Here is a 14667-nt window from a genome sequence, read left to right as displayed (position 1 = left end):
ATCCTTTACCTCAAACAACAGATATCAGCAACACCAACATTAAATTCATACAATCAGTACGAAACCTAGGTGTTACTTTGGACAGCACTCTCACATTGCACCAGCATGTCATGAACATATGCAAGGCTGCATATCTTGAGCTGAGATGCATCAGCTCCATTCACAAATATCTTTCAGTTGATGCCACTAAAACACTTGTGTGTTCATTAGTACTTTCAAGACTGGACTATTGTAACTCAATTCTGTCTGGTTCATCTCAATATCTGCTCCAGAAACTTCAAAAAGTTCAAAACACAGCTGCTCGGATCATACTTATGAGTACCACGATCAGAGCACACCTCCCCGCTGCTCTGTACCCTACACTGGCTATCCATTCGATCCAGAGTCAAACGTTTCACTGTCGGACTCTAGTCCAACATACCTATCCGACCTCACCCATGTGTACACACCAGCAAGATACTTATGCTCCTCTTCTGACAATCGTATACTCATTATTCCCACTATGAAAACAAAGTCATATGGACAGCGTTCTTTTGCATACCAGGGACCAGCAATGTGGAATGAATTGCCCACTGAACTTAGACACAAAGACACAGTAATAACATTCAAGAGGGCTCTCAAAACTCACTTATTTCGACTGCAAGAACAAACTTAAAAGACTGAACAATGTTTCCTACTTTAAATATTCTCAGCATGTTTTATTAATGTTTTCTAATTTCATCGTGTTTGTTTTTGTAATCATATCATTATATGTTTTTTACCTTATAGGTGTTGTCTAATGTTGTAAAGCGCTTAGAGCTTCTAAAGATTAGGCGCTATACAAAGTCCTCATTATTATTATTATTATTATTATGGTTCAAACTTTCCCACATTTCTTGGTGACCAGGAGATTGTGGATTAGGAGGGAGACTGATCGTTCAAGACCCTCTCAACTCCCTCTTTCTGTAAAATGAAGTGCACCTCTTCCCTCGATATCACCAGACTGGACTGGAGAAAGAATGGGGGTCTTTGATAGTGGAAGTTGTTCTCAAAACTGGAATTTATAACCCTTGTTATAATGGAGGACCACCAATCATTCATGATGCTTTACAAAGCCCCTAGATGCCTAGGCAAGCATGTACTGGGACGTGTGGGACAGGGATACACAGCACGAGAGGATTTGATTTTCCTGGGCTGTCCCCCTTTCCTGCAGTAGCAAAGGAAGGAGAGTTAGAGAACTCCATCTTGGATCTGAGGCAACCTGGCCACCATGGACCTAATGAGTGATGAGGTGGTCTTGCAGTCAAAAGGATGGTGAATTTTTGGCATGAAAATAGGTTAGCTATGCAACAGCAGCAGGATAACTAATTGCTGTTATCAACATTTAAGGTTAGTTAGCAGGTTGCAGAATGTGCAAAAAAATTTTATGATTGATCCTTAATTGGCATCTGGTGAAACTGGACTATAAAGGACACTCAAAGCAGCATGATATTATGTCCAATACATCCATGTGTCCATTATGATGAGGTGAAATATACAAGTACATTTTTAGAAAGGGAAAGTTAATACATGCTGTCTTTTATGGACAAGTGTCCTTTACAAGGAAGTGTCAGGTCTCACTGAAGTGGCAAATAATTTCCAATTCTTCATTTATTACAAGGTTCAGGACACATGGAATGTCAAAAAAATTTTGCTCAAAAAGTTCAATATTACAAATGATTCAAAGATTTTATTAGGAATTAAAATTATGACATAATAATTAAGAAAACTGTTTCACTCAGTACAAAAGTTAGTCACACAAAGATTATAAGATTTGTTTTTAATTACTGAAGAAGATGAGCCTCTGAAATGGATTTATATATAAATATCCTAATCTCATTAAAACCAATTGAACATCACATGATACTTTCAATTATCAAATTAAATTAGCCTGATTTTTAGTTATTATTTTTTATTTAGTAGGTAAATGTTTATTATTATATTTATATTTCTCAATGATATAAGCATACATTTCAAGTTTGATAAGAATCAGAGCAGAAATATGTCCTCCAGATGGGTAACATGCTCAACCAATCAGATGCAAGATTATCTAATTAGTATGCATGGATGCTCATTGTTGAATTTGTCTAAAAGCTTGATAAAGCATACAGATAATGTTGGATCAAGATCAGGTCAAAAATGGACACAAGCTCAGCCAATCCAATGCAATATCAATTTATTAGTATATGTGGACTCTTTATTGAGCTCTTCCTAAATTTTGATGATATTTTAGGGCTGGATGTTTATTTTTAAAATTCAGTGAAATATGAACTGATAAAATGGTGTGCAAACTGTATGATCTGTGAAGCTTATAAAATAATTGGGTTCAAATAGGTCTGTATGGTCTGTGAGGCTTAAAAAATAATTGAGTTCTAATAGGTATGAACCCCAGAAATTCAAAATGGTCAATCCAATCAGACTGTGGTATAATCTGTGAAGCATAAAAAAATAATTGGGTTCATATAGGTATGAACCCCAAAAATTCAAAAGGGCCTGACCAATCAGAATGCTGTAAATCAAAATGAATAAAGAAAAATGTAATTATAAACTTATATTTCAAATCTTATCGGTTCTGATATATGGAATCAAGAGTGGTAACAAGAAATAACTGATGGATGGATGTATATCAATGCATGTCAGATGCAGACATTTCCACTGCTGCAAAATAGGATGATAAAAACATGATTCCTTGATGATCTACTAGCTTAAAAGAGTTTCCAGAATTCAAGAAACACCATTTCTTCCTTTCATTGTTGAAACAATCTTTTATATTCTTCAGTGATAACAAGATTTTCAACTTAGCTGCTATGGTGGACATAATGAATGTCAACTTGGCACTGTTTTCATTTAAGACCAATGAGACACCATAAAAAACCCTCTGGTTAAAACTACATTACAAAATGACATTCAGTTCAGAAGTAGTACAGTAGTCCCCCTCTTGAATGGCCACCAGTGACCAGCAGCCACCCACTCCTTACGGCCAGAATCCGTTGGCACCGACGAGTTTATGTTCAAAAGTACCCCTCATGAAAGGCCACCCGACTAACGCAACCAGTGGCCAGCATATTAGTGCAATAATATAAAATTTACCCCTCACAAGCGGCCGCATCTTATTTTAATATGTATCCAGAACCAGTATTTTATTCATAACGTGTGTTAAGTAATCCAATTTCTGTTTCTCGATGTCAGGTTTTCGTTACTGAAAGAAGTGTTGCCTAAAGTACATGTATCACTACAGTTAATATTTTATTATTTACACCTCACGAGAAGCCACATTTATTCCATAAAGCCGAGAAAGACTCAAATTTTAATCTATACAAAAGGGTAAGTACATGTAATCCAATTAGCCATACTGCTGTGTTATCATAAGATGCCCAGTTTAGTCACTCTGATAATTGTTAAGATTACAATTATTGAACAGTAGTAACAGCTGAGAAGTGGCAATATCGAAGTACAATACACAAGTCAGCAGGAAAATGGTTTGATAGCCTTTATGGCTTCCCTTAGTAAGATGCTGAGCTTGTTCACTTTGATAATTAGTGGCTATTACTACTGACAATAATTGTCAAAATGACAAATCCTAACGGCCGCGAGGTCAAATCTGTGTAAAAGGTTAATGGTACATATCGAAGCCATTTTGGCTTCTCTCACTTAGTGTAAAGAAATGTATAAAAACAATAGGGTACCAGACTGCGACTAACAAATCACATGACAAGATCATTTCCTATAAAAACATATGGCAATTTGTTTAGATGCATAAAAAAATTGTTTTATCAGTATTATAGTTGGCAATGTGAATAACTTACTGCAAAAATATCAATATGTCATTGTGGAAAAGAAAAGTTCTCAGTTTAGAAGAGAAAGTGAAAGTATTTCAACTGAACGAGAGGTGGGGGGGTCGAGGATCCTTGCAGAAAACTATAATGTCGGAGCGACTCAGATAAACAGTATCATGAGAGATAAGGAAACAATTCTGCAGAAGTGGGAAGGTGAAATGGATGGAGAAAGGAAGATTGTTTGAGCCAGAAGATGTTTGTATCCTGATTTGAATGACAAAAAAAGCAACAATTCTGTCAGTTGAATTGGGATAATGACGACTTTACCACAAGTAATGGATGGTTGCATAGATTTCAAGTGCGACACAATATTAAGTGTTCTGTCCTTAGTGGAGAATCAGCTGATGTTAATAATGAAGTTGTCGAAGATTGGAACAAAAGACTAAACTATTAATGCAGGGGATACAACAGCATGGATATTTTTAATTGTGAGTGTCGAGACTGGTTTGTTTTTTAGACTGTTACTAACAAAGTGACAGATGATGTGATCTGTAACAGAATTATAAAGACAGTTTTAAAACTATATCAATGGTTATTCATAGCATTCTTCTGAAAATAATGAAAGTTTGTTTTATATTCATTTCACAACATGCATGTGATTTTTTAATGAAAATATTAAATATTTTAGAATGAAATGTACTTGTGACTTTCTTCATATGTATTTACTATTTGCATTTGTCATCCCCCTGTAGAAAGGCCACCCTCATTATAAGGCCACTTCCCTGCTGCAATAGGGGTGGCCTTATATGAGGGGGACTACTGTAGCGATAGCCAAAAGTTTCAAAATTATGGTGGGCATGTCTGAGTAGTATCTTATTCATTTAAGACTATGAGACGAATGTGTGTAATACATTTCATAACAATCCTCCAAATAATTTAGTTGGAATAGGGACAATAAACCTGTGCTAAAGGACAGACAGACGATGGACAACAGCTCTTCTTGTCTGTGATCTTAAAGCCCATAACAGGAATACAAAGCTTAAATATATCTTTCGGAGAATAAAATATTCACATTGAAAACAGTGCCTATCAAACTAATATGGGATTACTTACATAGGTATGCAGATATCACTGTCATTCCGCTGGAAACCCTCTTCACATTTTGGTGCACAGGTGTAATCTAAAATTGACACAGTATTATCATACTTAGAATTTCCCTCACAATAAAATAGTTTTTGTAAGAAATGTATTAGTAGATTATAACTTGATTACAGATCAGTTAATTTAACCACACACAAAATCAAAATTTGTATCAATAGATCAACAAATTCCAGTATCAATCAAACTGAGGTATAACATAACTCATAAACATGATTCGCCTCATCAAACAAATCATATCTGGAGTATGGAAAAGTGGTCTACAAGCCAAAAGTCTTCTAAATTTCTAGATACTAACACCTGTTGAATATGACATGGTATTATTAAATTGGTCTTTCCTGACTTTGGATCTTGGACTTGCCGACGCCAACAAATTACTTTTTTTTCAACAAGACTATAAGATAACTTTACATCAAACCTGTGGTGTTGTTCAGGATCGTGACATGTGACACTTGATTTGCTACACTCTCGACATGTGACACTTGATATGTGACACTCTTGACATGGTTCATGCTGCTGAAGAATGCTGGTAATGAGACCAATGAAAATCTGTCATATAAACTCAGCTCACTCTCTCAAGATGATCTGCTAGGCTCTTATTTTGAATCAACTCAAAATGTCAGACAGTTGTTCTTTCCATTGTGGATGGGGAAACTGATCTCTAGTGTATGCAGAAACTAGTCAGTAGCAAAGTTAATCCCAGTGACTGCTGCATGTGTATGCATGTGTGCATGATTTGGATTTTTAACAAAGCTTTAACAGTTTTTCTGTCCTATCACTACAATTTCTGTAGTGTGACAGTTTTTGGTGATGTCTAGCACTAGGCCGCATAGACCTAACTTCTTAATGTTAACAGCCTAGTGAGGCAGCTGCTACTACCATTTTTATAAGTCATTGGTATGATTCAACCAGAGGTCAAACCCACGACCTCCCCCATCTGAGGTGGATGCTCTAACCACTAGGCTAACCACAGTGGTCACCATGACTGCTTTAAGAATAATAATTTTAGCTCCCCAGGCTGGCCACTTCAGCAAGTCATTTGCTTAATTCCAAGTTTTGGTGTTGCTTTTGGAACAGGTTTTCTTCACAACTGGTAGTACTATGAAAAGGTACATGGGGGGGGGGGCGAGGAAGGACACGTGCCCCCACCCACCCACCCATGCCGCCATCCTTAATATGGCCTTGCCCAAGAACAAAAATTTCCTCTGGTAATATGGCATCAAAGATTTGGCAATTTCCAAATTATTATTCATTTCAACAAAACAATTAGTTTAGATTAATTAGAAACAATTACCAAACTTCTGCTGTTAATGATGGAACCATAATTTGAGCTGTAAGCTACAATGACCCAAGTCAGATGACTTCATGTTAGAAATGCGCCATTTCCATGCTGAAAATGACACTGTCTTCTGATGCTAGTTTTATCACAGTATTTATAATGGTCACTCTCTTTATCATGGTGTTTACAATGGTCACTATCTTTATCACAGTGTTTACAATGGTCACTATCTTTATCACGGTGTTTACAATGGTCGCTATCTTTATCACGGTGTTTACAATGGTCACTATCTTTATCACGGTGTTTACAATGGTCACTATCTTTATCAGTGTTTTCAATGGTCACTATCTTTATCTATGTAGATCATCTGCTCAAGCTAATTCTTTATTAGGGAGACCATTTTAGTTTCCAAAGGGTGTATTATTTGAAATGTTTTTATCATGTGATGCATGATAGAAATAATACATGCATCAGCTGAAAAGAACCATAAATGAACTGACCAGTCCCATACAGTATAAATGCAGTCAGAATTGAACTAAAGTTTGTAGCTGTGTACATGTATATTCAGCATCGATACTGGATCATTACTTTTTAAGGACTACTACACATATGCTTTGCATTTAAGTGCAAATTCAGTGAGTTTTTTTTATTAACAGAACCAGCTATCAGGAATATAAATGTACATACCTCAAAGGATTACTTTTCATGTTCAAACAGTAGCATAACTTTGTACCATTCAGAATATCAACAAAGTGCAAAAGTTTGTTAAGATTTCTTTTCAATAAAATAAATGCATAAACTTGTTGCAAAAGGTATTAGTCAGCCTTTTGTAAATGAAGAAGTACAGTAGTACAGTTTCTGAGGCATTATGACTATGTTAACATTATCTAAACTTTTATTTGGCATTATATTTATTACACAGTCTACATTAGAACTAGGAAATGTGTATAATCATCTTATAATGAAGAAGGTAAATTGGCATCTCTCCATCTGTCTCAACCTTTCAAGAGCATGCTTACAGGTGTCATACACAGTAAGCCATGCCCATTTGATAGAGACCACGAAGAATGGGAAGGCAGTTAGAGTAGACAACATCCCAGCTGAACTTATCAAAAATGGGGGGAAATCAGTGAAAGAGCTACTAACAAAAATCTGCGACAAGATCTGGCAGACAGGTGAATGGCCAACACAGTGGACCCAGTCACTGATTATAACACTCCCCAAAATAGGCAATTTCCAGCTGTGCCAAAATTACAGAACTATCAGTTTGATGAGCCATGCTAGTAAGGTAATGCTGAAGACCATCTTGAACAGACTGAAACCACAAGCTGAAGAAATAATCACTGAAGAACAGGCCGGGTTCCGGAGTGGAAGAAGCACAACAGAACAAATATTCAATCTCAAGGTTCTGTGTGAAAAGTACTCGCAACAACAACAAGACATCTATCATGTATTCATAGATTTCAAAAAGGCCTTTGACAGAGTGTGGCATGAGGCATTGTGGGCCAAAATGAAGAAGTATAACATGGGTCAAAAGTTAACCAATACCATCAAGGAGCTGTACGCCAAGGCTACCAGTGCAGTAATTGCCCAAGGTTCTGTGGGGGACTGGTTCCAGACAACAGTGGGAGTGCATCAAGGCTGTCTCCTGTCACCCATGCTTTTCAACATCTACTTAGAGCGCAACATGAATGAAGCCATGGAAAACCACTGTGGGACAGTCAGCATTGGAGGGCGTAACATCACCAACCTCCACTCTGCAGACGACATTGATGGGTTGGCAGGCAGTGAAGACGAGCTTGCCACCTTAGTGAAGAACCTGGATGAAACATCTTCCAGATTTGACATGGAGATAAGCGCTGAGAAGACAAAGCTGATGACAAATAGTGGCAAATAAATCTCAGCCAAGATTAAAGTCAGAGGACATGAACTGGAAACAGTGAGCCAGTTCAAATATTTTGGTTCCATAATCACCGAAGAGGGATCAAGAGCAGAAATTTTGTCAAGAGCAGCACAACCAATGGCAGCTATGTCAAAGCTAAGACCCATCGGGAGAGACAAGAATATCTGTATGAAAACTAAAATCAGACTATTGTGAGCTCTAGTCATCTCAGTCTTTCTGTACTCATGTGAGGCCTGTAACCCTGACAGCAGAATTACAACAAAGAATCCAGTCACTAGAAATGAGATGCTACAGAACCATCCTTGGCATCTCTTACATGGACCACATCACAAATGAAGAAGTGAGTAACACCATCAGGCACGAAGTAGGCCGATATGAAGACCTCCTCACCACCGTCAAAAAGAGAAAGCTGAAATGGTATGGCCATGTCACTAGAGGCAACAGTCTATCCACAACAGTCCTGCAGGGCAGCGGCCAGGGTGGCAGAAGGAGAGGTAGACAGAGAAAAAAGTGGACTGACAACATCACAGAATGGACCAGGAAAAGTTTTGTGGAGACACAGCATTGGCACATGATCGAGACAAGTGGAGGGAACTTGTCAGATGTTCAGCAGCATAGTGCCTCGACGACCACACTAGGTCATGAGACTGATGATGATGATGATGACGTCCACTCCGTAGTGGTCATCCTCAACTATGCCACGAGAAAGCATGATGTGCAGAGCAATTCTCCGCATACCACCATGACAAATCCATTTAGATGCATGGAGATGGGTCTTTTTTCTTAATCCTCTCCGCACTCTCTCCACCACCACTGCATTGCATGGGGTTCTGTACATGTCAGCAGTACTGTAATGGCCAGATCTTACTGTGGATCAGCAAGACCTCAACATCACAATGATGCGACACGGATGAGATGAAATACCAAATCAGGTCAAGATCACTTATATTTGTTGCATATGTGGTGCAAGTGCGCCTACTGAAGTGACTGAAATTAAACTCTGACCTTGATCCCAAGGACAATATGGGCTGGTTATTAAACTCTTCAAGACACTGATAAAATAAACTTGGAGTTCAAATTTGATAAAAAATCAATTTGTATTTGTTCGAGTTCATGTGTCCACAATTATATTCCAACAGACAGATGTCAAACAGTTGATGATGAATGGACACAGGCCACAGCATAAGCATCAATCTACCTGAGCTAAAAATACTTACTAAGTATTAATCTTTCTTGTCCATCCTCACATTGAGACTTAAAGCACCTTGCAGAGCTCCCTATAAAACATGTGTCTGTCCTCTCTAGATGACTGTAAATATATCCGTTCTTTACATCACATCTGCACAATGTGTCTTGAGTGTTCTCCTTTTCAGAGTCAACAGGACACTCTATCTTGTGGGCTTTAATGTCACAATCAAACTTTCGTTTACAAATGGGAGTATTATTGGACAAGATGTCTTGAGGCTGATAATATCCTTCTGGACATTTCTGACAAATAACAGCACGTTTTGATGGATGATGGATGGGAAACGTCCCTAGGAAAAGAATACTATAGGTAATGCATATAAAACAACTTTTAACTATATGTTTGTAAAACATGTATGCCCATTTGGCATGCCCCAATTATAGCCATAAAATATATATGTTATAGTATATAAAAATAAAATCAGGTCATCTAAATATGCAAACCAACATACCTATGAAATTTCAACTGTCATATTAAAGTCTCAAATTCCATATGTCAATGTAAAGTGTCAAATTCCAACTGTCAATGTCAAGTGCTAGCTTTTAACTGTCAATGCCAAGTGTCAAATTCCAACTGTCAATGTCAAGTGTAAAATTTCAAATGTCAATTTCAAGTGCTAGCTTTTAACTGTCAATGCCAAGTGTCAAATTTCAACTGCCAATGTAAGATTTCAAATTTCAACTGTCAGTGTCAAGTGGTTTTTGCACAATAACACCAACAAGCTTTCACAAAAGTCCACACATAGATGTAATCATCTGCATACAACAGTACATATATCAGCTACATTATTTTGCACATACATGTACTGCCTGCTTCTATTACTAAAATGAATGCATTTGCATTCATGTATCAATCCATTAATTTATGTCAAATTTTATTTTCCAGGACAAGTATATTGTATTTAATGCCTAGCCAAGCCATGGGCAGTTTGAGTAGTCTCTGAAACTATCCAAGCTAGCCAGCTCTCAAAAGTCGGTTTGTCAAAGAAAGATTATTTAATACGTGTCACTGATTTCATTGTGACTAGGTGATATTTGGTAACATCTCATATGATTTATTTTTACACGTGTGCTGGAAACATAAGGTAACCATCTCTAATGATCAGCCATCTGGATTTCATTGAAAGCATGATAAAAACAACTATAACACCAACAAGCAGTATTTGCCACCTATCGCTTACAACTGCAGTGTGACCCCACTACAGCATGCTCCATTATAATATGATTCCCAATGTAACACAACTGTGTCATGGCTCCTAAAATGTTATATATTTTTTCATATACAATAAAAAATAATTTTTCAAAGTACAAGAAATAATGCATGAAAGTTTATTATCATTTTGGGGAAGAGATCACATATGAATTCGAATATAACATGATTGTGGCGTGGTTGCAGATTTTTTTAAAATATTTGTTCATTCATGAAAAAAAAAATGTTTTTTTTAAAGTAAGAAAACTAACATGCACAAAATTAATTATCAATTTGGGGAAGAGACATGAATTCGGATATAATAAGATCATAGCATGGTTCATGAGAACAGCAATTTCACCAATTTCTTGAGGAAAAGTGCCAAGTTTTGCTGAACTTAGTTTTTAAAAAAAGCTGATTAAAAAGCTGATTTGTCTTAATTTTATTATTACTGACTCTGCTGGTATGTTTCCTCTGTGTATCTTCAATGGATTGTGTACAATTTTTGCTCAAATGAAAGAAAAATTTCTCATCCAAGTTTATAAATCCAATAATTTCAGTAACTGCTAATTATCAGAGTTAATCTCATAACTAAAGCATGTTCAAATTATAGAACAAAGTTTCATTAAAAAAACAAAACAAAAAAACAAAAAAACTAAAAACCAAAGAAAGTCACTAATAAGCGCACATAGTTGACCAGTTCTATAAAATTGACCCCATAGCAGCAGGAAGTTGTACAGACCTTCCGTTCCAGACTAAATAAACCTTCCTACGAGAACTTTCTCCGTAGAAGCCTCAGAAAGCAGAAATAACGCCTTCTACGGAAGCTAATTTTCGTGCATTTCAGACCGGATGCATCGGGTGGTCGCGCCGGTGTGTTAGTAAATATAGCGTCCAGGACAGGAAAAAGAAGAATTTGGGATAGTATTTTTGTGTTAATTTTTTTGTTGCATGGTTGGGCTGCTTTGGCCAATTTTACGTCACATTAAAATAATATACTTGAAAATAATATGAGTCGGAAAACCAGCACAGTTGGAGAGCCTCATTCTGCCAGATTAGCGCGAGAACAATTAGCGTCACTAAAGAAGCTTATTCCAGCAAAACAATTATATAAGAAAAATGTTCGTGATTACGAAGATACGCAATACGGAATTACCGAGATATCGTCGAAGTGGCTAAAGCCAGTCACCGAAACAGTCGAGAGAGTCGCATATGGTGAGAAAAAAGACGATAAGGAACTCAGGAAGCGCGGAATTGTTCCCATGGTAAAAGATATTGAGGAACACACTCGAGTAGTGCCAGGTCAACTTGAGCAAATTCACCAAGGACAAACACAAGAACGAGTACGAGCACAAACAAAAAATCTACAAGAAAAATTGAGAAAAGCACAAATACGAGCACACGTACAAGCACAAACACAAAGGCTAGAAGAACAATTGAAACAAGCACAAGAACAAGCACAATTGCCTCAAGAACAACCACAGCAAGAAGAAGAAGAAGAAGATGAGAAAAGCGATAGAGAACCTTGGGAAATAATAAAAGATAAGTTTACTGATGATGGTTGGAATACGATGGAAAAACAATTTAAATTATCTGGTGAAAATATTGATGAACTTGGTGCATTTGCTGAAGATTCTTTTAGCGTTAGGGCGAAATTTTTAACGAAGGATGGATTTAAAAAAATTAAATCGCGAGATCTTTGGTACAGGAATATATACCGAGCTAGAGCTAATTTACCCAGGATAGCTGGGGGTGACCAGATTTTTTATCGATTTTACAAATCTGCACAGGATAGATTTGTGTATAATACGAGTCAACCTCGGGAGGGGAAAGGAAAACCTAAATCTTCGGTGACGCCACAATCTTTGAAAACAGAGAAAATACCACAAATAAAATCCATCGATGAACCTTCTGCATCCCTTTCCGCAGAACCGAAAGCCAGAAATTACAGGAAAAGTTCCTCACACACATTTCGAAGAAAGCTCCATCGATTATTTCAACAAAGACGAGGATAATTTAATCAACATTGCCAGACTTGGCTTCGATGAAAGAAGCAAATATTTGAAATCTGGGCGTGCTGATAAATTTACTAAAGAAAATTGGGCTCCCGTGGTATATTTTGCTTCAAAGAAACAATCCATTAATCTTGATGACCCGGGTTACCAAAATTTTATGGGAAAAGTAAAACAAAAAGAAGAAGAAGAAAAAGAAGAAGAAGGGCAAGATATATTGTCAGGGTGAGGAAGTAGTCCAGAACCAAAGACAGGAGAAGGATATACCATTTGCCCTGACAGCGTTGTCAACGACGTGTCTCGCCGCGAAATATTAATCGGAGGAAAACGAGCCGGAAATAACTCTCGTGAAATAATCAACGAGGCCTCAGATATTTGTCGGCGATTATTCCGCGGCGGTGTCATCGACTCCTACATTTACAAGGAACTCGTCGATGAACTCATCGATTAAAACAACACAATTGAAATAACATGATTGTTCACAAACATCAACGCAGACCTAGACAGGTCCGCATAGTTAACTCTCGATTGCCTGTATACAAATATATCCACGGTAACGGACTCGGCGACATCGTTAAAAGTCTCGTCACGCGGGTAGTCCCTAAAATAGGACCCGCAGCTAAGCAAATTGCATCAAAAGCAATAGGAAAGATCGGCGAGACTGTTATTTCTGGTATTGGTAATTTGGCAACTAAAGGCTTCGATTTTGTCAAAGGTAAAATATCAAATTTGGTGCGTAAAAAAAAGCAGCCTGTCAAATTACCTAGCACCAGAGAAATGCCCCCCGAAATCAGTAAAGTTATAAACGACGCAGCAAATAAAAAAATAAATGATCTAGTACAGGAAGTTGCAAATACAAGTTTTATTTTGGGTAGCGGTCTTCGTTTTAGATGAAATTCTTAATAATAAATGTTCGCACAAGTGTCAAACGAAGTGTTCGACATGGACGAGCCTGTAGGTAGAGACACATCCGTGCGTGATTTCCAGTATTTCTCATAAGACGCAGTTGAACCAAATACAAATAATCGCTTGGAAATTCAAGTTCACGATACAACAAGATATTTTCTTCCATCTGAGGCGTATATTGAAGTTACCGGGGAAGTTATTAAAACGGATAATACCGCCTATGCAGCAGATTTTAGGGTCGGATTTGTTAACAACGGCATTATGGCATTATTCAAAAACGCCACTTACATGATCGACGGAAGAGAGATTGAGTCAATTACTAATGATGTTGACTTAGCAACAACGATAATAGGCCTAGCTAGATACTCGGATGATTTTACTAGATCAGCTGGCCCTAGTATGATGTTCGCCAAAGATAATTCTAATAACGCTGATCATAACCAGTATACCGTCAGGAGACCAAGAAATCACGCTAATAATGCTGACGCTGACGTCGAAGATATGATTATTAATACTAATCCTGATTATAATCTCGGATTTGCCACGCGAAAACTTATGCTAGAAGGAGGTCGCAGAAGATTCTCTTGTGCTATTCCGTTATCCCATATATTCGGATTTTGTAGGCATTTCTGGAAAATTATCTATGGAGCGAAACATACCGTAACGTTTGTCAGAAAAGGAAATAGCGATGATGCTATCTGGCGACAAGGTACTATTGATCCCGCTACTAATTTGCCACATGCCAATGATGCCGCGAATAATGGCGGCCAGGTAAAATTACTCAAATTTACCTTGTGGATGCCAGCGATAACCCCATCAATAATCGAAGAAGAAAAATTATTGTCATTTATGAACCAAGGCGGTAAATCTGTCATGTCATGGCTGACAACAACAACAGATTCCACAAATACCGATATTGATGGTGATTTTACCTGGCGTATTGCATCGCAGCAAGGTACCTCTGCACCTAGGCATATCTTTATCGCTTTTTTGCACACGCGAAGGTATCATCAAATGTACAGCCACATGATATTTGATAGTATACACGCAACGAATGTGTCTCTGAGAGTAAATGGCCAACAAGAACCATCCGAGGAAATATCGATTGATTTTGCCAATTATTCGACGGCCCGCGCATATCATCGCTTGTTAAGTTTCATGGGTCGTGATCAAAATATCGA

The 14667-nt window shown here is 37.5% G+C and overlaps 1 protein-coding gene across 1 annotated transcript in view; it reads right to left on the bottom strand.

The window, feature by feature from the left end:
• Positions 1–14667, bottom strand: part of LOC149771190 (uncharacterized) — a 188140-nt gene that overhangs the window by 156390 nt on the left and 17083 nt on the right. Inside the window, exons 2-3 of the mRNA XM_089948755.1 lie at positions 9352–9669; positions 4908–4974 (exon numbers count right to left, since the gene is read on the bottom strand). Coding sequence (XP_089804881.1) covers positions 4908–4974; positions 9352–9669 — 385 coding nt within the window. The remainder of the gene's footprint in view (positions 1–4907; positions 4975–9351; positions 9670–14667) is intronic.

The sequence above is a fragment of the Sinohyriopsis cumingii genome, unplaced genomic scaffold, assembly GCF_028554795.1.
Source record: "Sinohyriopsis cumingii isolate HCF-2022 unplaced genomic scaffold, ASM2855479v2 utg002073l, whole genome shotgun sequence".
Classification (NCBI taxonomy): Eukaryota; Metazoa; Mollusca; class Bivalvia; order Unionida; family Unionidae; genus Sinohyriopsis; species Sinohyriopsis cumingii.
Note: the sequence above shows the minus strand (reverse complement) of the source record. Positions and strands in the feature narration are given on the sequence as shown.